Here is a 6,094-nt window from a genome sequence, read left to right as displayed (position 1 = left end):
TGTTTGAACGTGTTGAGAAAACACTTAAGCGTTGTTTGTCAGATTCGAGTAAGTTTGCAATAGAAAATCTACTTTGTGAACGATCCGATCACCATTGCTTTCGTGCTATTGTTTTTCTTATTGTGTCCTGGGTTGGCTAAAATCTCCAAATTAAATTCGCTACAGTTGCGATTTTTACGAGAAGAGGCTGTACACGCCCATTACCTAGCTTTTTACTCTGGAGGATTAGACTTGTTCTCAAAACTTACTTATTGTTATTATTCGGAGAATTCTTTGTCCTTCAAGGAATGATACCGTTATCGCTTTATTAATTTATTTATTCTCCAATTATTGTGGAATTTAATTAATTTATGTTATCAAATGTTTTGCCCATACTTTGTTTCTATCACAGTGGAATATTTTTTCATTAAAAATTTTTAGTTTCTTATATACTGATTGTGAGTAGCAAGTCCAGTCGAATTTGGATCTTTTGTTTGCTTGCGCTAACAATAGCTATCCAGCACTCTGAATAATGAGGATATATAATTTACCAGAATTGAAGCTAGAGGAAATTCATGCGGTTGAGTTGGCGGGAGGATCAAGTCGCGTTCCTGCTATCAAGCGTTTAGTAGAGGAAGTCTTTGGTCGACCGGTATCGACAACACTGAATCAAGACGAGGCAGTCGCTCGTGGTTGCGCGTTACAGTGTGCTATGCTCAGCCCTGCCGTGCGTGTCCGTGAATTTTCTGTTACGGATATACAACCATACCCTTTGAAATTGACGTGGGATGCTACTCAAGGCGAGGAAGGGTATGTAATATAATTATAATTCCCCTATAAATATCCTGTTGTAACTGATGAAAATTAAATGTTTTTCCTAACTCTATTTTTCAGCGAAATGGAAGTATTTGGACATAATCATCCTGTGCCGTTCTCAAAAATGTTGACGTTTTATCGTTCGAGTCCGTTCACGCTAACTGCTAGTTACAGTGTACCGCCTCCGTGTTATCCGCAAACATATATTGGTATGGATTTACTTTTGTTTTTCTCATTTAAAATAATTTTTTCTAAATATTGGGTTGGCCAATAAGTCCGTGCGGTTTTTTATAAGTAAAATTTATATAAGTAAAAAAGCGCACGGACTTATTGGCCAACCTAATATTATAAAGAAACATTCAAACGTTTGAATTTAGGATAGAGAGGCTATGTATTTTATTTACACTTCTCTTATATCTTAAATTATATTTTACGCAGGAACGTTCACGATAAAGAACGTAAAGCCTACTCCTGAAGGTGAATCAGCAAAAGTCAAGGTAAAGGTAAGAGTGAATTTAAACGGCATTTTAACCATTGCGTCGGCTTCGCTTATCGAAAAACGTGAGCCGACTCAACAAGAGAAGGAAGAAGAAGAGGCTCAACAACAGCAGCAGCAGCAACAACAACCACAACAACAGAATAGTATGGATGTCGAATCACAAGCGACAGATAAAAAAGATAAATCTGATCAAGATGCACAGGCTAACGAACCACCAGCTCCAGAGGTTTGTAGTTTGGTTGTAATATTTTAAAGCTTGTAAAAAAAGGGGCAATGATAGCGTTGGAATAGATTATCGCGATTTTGATTTATTATAGTAATAAAAATATTACGTCACGGTATATCGAATATGTAAAGTTCGGAATCATATTCTATACTGATGTGCGATCTTGTGCATTGTCAGCGTTCAGGTGCATGACTATGTGAGTTTATTGTGGTTTAGGTGAGCATGGATAAGACACGACGGAACTCAGATGCTGATGATGGTGGAAAAGGTGCTGGGGGTTCTGCCCCTTCCTACTCCTCCAGGATTCTCTCTTGGTTCAGCTCGGTACGGGGCATACTATCTCTACTTGGACCCATACGCATACATTTATTTTGAGACATATGTGTGCGATAAATTCTAAGCTCTTGATCGTTGCATTGTTGTGAGTTACTGCGAGCATTCCTTCGTGTTTAGGGCCGATAGATTTAGATATTCTTTACCTTCTACCACGCTAGCATTATCGCTTATTTTGAAACGGAAATCGATTTGACGCAGTCCTCTCATGGTAACAATAAATGCACGACAATTGCAATCGTCTCATATAACGCAAGCGATATATTTGCCATCAATTTGACAACATTAAACGCATTCACGCACATTTTATTTTTAGTAATTAATTTGATTCACATTCTTTATTTTAACATAAAGTAATTGTGAGAGAAATTATTTATTAAAACAGTATACTCTTGATATCTTTAATTTATAATGTAATTATTTTATATTTTAAAATTTAGAAATTCCATCATTTACATTCATGCACAGAAACTTTCAATAGGATAAGAGTAGATAGAGATTGTTATAATTATCAAATGCATGATTTGGCTTAAGCTCAAGTTTTAAACCCTGTGTCGATTTCTTCTGCAAACTCGGCTATTTAGCGGCATTATAAAGATCTAAAGAAAGATTGAGCTTGCTCGTTTATGTATCAAATATCATTAATATCAAGTAACATCGTAATATATAATAGCCAGTGACATTATGTAATCCTTTATCAACCATTTTTTGGTAATGCATATGGGTCCAAGAACAGCTGTGTTACAACCGTGCTGTCTGTCTTGCTCTGCTATTCTATACACTGAGTCGCAGAAGGAAAAGAGACAGTGATGTCTAATGAAAATGCATTATATCGAGCAGTATATAGCAGAATATTCTTAGAGTATAAAGGCAGGCAACACTGATCAGTTTTCAATTCGTATAGAGAGAGAAAAAAATAATTTAGTACGTTATAAATGTACAAATGTGTAGATTATAATTATCTATTTACATATATATTCCATCTCTGTTACATGAGATGACATTTATACGGATTCAAAACTACACACGAAAGTGTATACCCCATTATCCTTGTCTCATCTTTGTCATCACCTGAATTCCAGTTTAGTTCTTTTTATTATTGTACACATTTTATTTACTTGATTTAATATATTTACGTTAGGCACAAACATAAAAGTGTTTGTAAAATTATGTTAAACACAAAAAAGAAAACGTTTCAAGAAAGTTTATTTTATATGTATAAAAAGGTAAGTAAATAATTTCATATAAATGAAATTTCTCTATTTATTAAACATTTGTATGCGTGGGACGCTTATTTGTTAAATTCTAAATAAATTTTGGAAATTGAGAAATATGATCGAATAATAAGCTTTCTTGAAAACGATTTTTTTTTTAATTATAGGTTCGTGCAAAATGCAGTGCTGAAAAGAATATGTTGATAAATATTTAGTAAGTTTTTTCTGTTTTAGGGGGATGATAAAGGCGACGATAAAAGTAAAAAAAAGATTCCCATTCGTACAATCGATTTACCTATTGAAGCTAATGTTTGCGGACTATCTCCGCGAGATCTCGATGCCGCAGTAGAAAAAGAGGTATGTATCGTTCGATATAAATCTCACATCAGACGTTATGCAACTTGTATGAACGTTGTATTATTTTGTCTTCAATTATAGCAAAAGAATTGTCGGTATAACATTGAATCATTACATAATTGCATGCATTTTGTTCGTGAATAGGGCAAAATGGTTGCTGAAGATAAACAGGAAAAAGAGCGAGTTGACGCGCGTAATGCCTTGGAAGAATATGTTTATGACCTGCGCGCTAAATTGTCCGAAGAGGATCAATTAGCTACATTCATCACAGAAACGGATAAAGAAGCGCTATGTCGTATATTAGATGATACCGAAAATTGGCTCTATGAAGAAGGAGAAGATTGTCAACGACAGATTTACTCGGAGCGATTGACGCGCTTGAAGGTATGTTATTTAATAGAATATTATCGGTTATCTAATGATTTATGTGTCATATAAGTTTTCTTTATTTTCCAACAACTTACTTTTATAAATCATAATTTCTAAATGCGCCGTGTTTTCTTTTTATTAGTCTCAAGGGGAACCAATAAAGGAAAGGAGATCAGAATTTGAAGGGAGATCTTACGCATTAGAAGAATTAGGAGTGGCATTACAACTGGCTAAGAAAAGTTTGGATCAAATAAAAATGTCAAATGGAAAGGATGACAAATATTCTCATTTAACAGAGGAAGAAGTGAAAACAGTTGAGAAAACTGTGCAAGAGAAATGGACATGGTTGGAAGAGAAACGTATTCTACTTGCGAGTACACTTCGCACGCAACAACCACCAGTTACTGTAGCGCAGATTCGAGCTGAGAAACAAGTAAGCATTGAAAAAAATCAGCTGTGTATGTGCGTATGTGTAATCGTATAAGCAATTTTCTTTTAACATACTTATTTTTTTATTGTTTATCTAGGCATTGGACAGTGTGGTACTACCTATTCTCAATAAGCCTAAACCTAAAGTAGAACCGCCCAAGGAGGAAAAACCAAAAGACAAGCCTACTGATGAACAGAAAAATAACCAAAATCAAAATGCCCAAGGTAACAATCACAGTCAATCCAATCAACAACAGCAGCAGCAGCAGCAAACAGAGGGAGAAAAAATGGATGTTGAGTAACGGTCACCGCAACTTATGCGTTTTTAATAATATTAAATCTACCATAATTGAAATAAGAAATATTTCATTTGGATAAATCGTGTTTATTATGTCTCGAAAGCGCCTGACATGTGGTTTGATTGCACATACTATTGTCGTTTATTCCGTTTCTTTTGTTTTTTTCTTTTTTCTCTGTAACATCTATCAATCTGGTAAATTAATCTATTTAATGGTATACATATATAAAATCATGAGCGTAAGCCTATCGCGCAAAACCGAAAGAAATAATATAAATTTGTGAAACTTGGAATATGCGAAAGAAATAATCTTTTAGTTAAAAGCAGCTTGTTATGGCATTCATGATATATATTGCAAATGAATTATAATCTGGATAAATTAGAGAAGCACGATCGCCTCGAACTATGGAAGTTTTTTTATATAGACTAAAGGTTTTTTTTTCTTTTCAACTTTTTAGTAATCTTTTAAATGCACATAACTGAATTACACAGAATAGATGTTTAAAAAGGATTTCGAAAACTATTGCCAGTAGAAAGAATTAATATGTTGCGACTTTTAATGTATAAAGTGAGTGCTAAGTTAGATCTAATTGATAAAATTAAATTGTGAACTAGATAATGTCGCTGGCGATCTTATGTATTTAATAATACAATTGTTCATTCCAACATTTTCTCACAGCCGACAGCAAATACTGTCAAATTTTTTTGTTGCATTTAAGATACTTGAAAAAATTAATATTTCACTATTTGAAATTGTGCTAAATCTGTTTTAATTTTGGGAATAACATCTATAAAGATGTTACAAGAATTTATTGCAATTTCTTTTTCTTTTTCTTTCTTTTTTTTTTTTTTTTTAGTTTCAATTGGACTTGAGTCATTGTTTTTAGTGCAAAAGTCACTTTCTAGAGAATTGTAATTCAACTAGATATATCGTTGTACATAACTTGTAGGCATCTACACAATGACATAGTATATTTCTTTATCTCTCATGATATTTATATTTCTATATTACTTCGCGGCACGTAGAAAATTCATTGTAGCGAAGATTTAGTTGTTCCTAGAATATGCAAGATAGGCGGTCCATATTTCATTTTTACGCCTAACTTTGTTCCCAGTTCCCACGTCGCTTTTAGCAACTAAGAGTCGCAAATTATTACATATGTATAGTATACTTACTATTAGGAAGATGTAAAAAATGTGAGTGTTAAAAATACTTGGCTTTTTTGAATCATAAAAGTTTTCACCACACACAATGCGTTTTTTGTTATTTTCTTATATATTTCACATGCGCAATCACGCATTTTGTTATATTTGTGATTCTCGCACATTTATAACACATGAATTATTACATTTATTTTTACGTTTATATGTCCAGCAATTATTTGATATCCGTCTTATATCCGGATATTATGAATTAGATATTTAATGAGTTCTACTCAATTTTTAATAACGCGTGTAAATAAATTGTCACATTTCCCCATTTATCTGATAAATACATATAAATTTATATTAAAAATTAATATAGTTTGAAATTTGGTTAGCTATTACGTTCCAAATAAAAGAATTACATAAAT

The 6,094-nt window shown here is 33.1% G+C and overlaps 1 protein-coding gene across 1 annotated transcript in view; it reads left to right on the top strand.

The window, feature by feature from the left end:
* The window catches only part of LOC112463383 (97 kDa heat shock protein), a 9,429-nt gene extending 3,661 nt beyond the window's left edge, over positions 1 to 5,768 (top strand). Inside the window, exons 5-13 of the mRNA XM_025029792.1 lie at positions 3 to 48; positions 534 to 789; positions 874 to 1,004; positions 1,234 to 1,520; positions 1,737 to 1,844; positions 3,302 to 3,424; positions 3,569 to 3,808; positions 3,936 to 4,226; positions 4,321 to 5,768. Coding sequence (XP_024885560.1) covers positions 3 to 48; positions 534 to 789; positions 874 to 1,004; positions 1,234 to 1,520; positions 1,737 to 1,844; positions 3,302 to 3,424; positions 3,569 to 3,808; positions 3,936 to 4,226; positions 4,321 to 4,524 — 1,686 coding nt within the window. The 3' untranslated portion in view covers positions 4,525 to 5,768. The remainder of the gene's footprint in view (positions 1 to 2; positions 49 to 533; positions 790 to 873; positions 1,005 to 1,233; positions 1,521 to 1,736; positions 1,845 to 3,301; positions 3,425 to 3,568; positions 3,809 to 3,935; positions 4,227 to 4,320) is intronic.
* Positions 5,769 to 6,094: the final 326 nt, after the last annotated feature.

Source organism: Temnothorax curvispinosus, unplaced genomic scaffold (assembly GCF_003070985.1).
Source record: "Temnothorax curvispinosus isolate PA1 unplaced genomic scaffold, ASM307098v1 QBEX01013138.1, whole genome shotgun sequence".
NCBI lineage: Eukaryota > Metazoa > Arthropoda > Insecta > Hymenoptera > Formicidae > Temnothorax > Temnothorax curvispinosus.
This window is presented reverse-complemented; position numbering and strand designations above follow the sequence as displayed.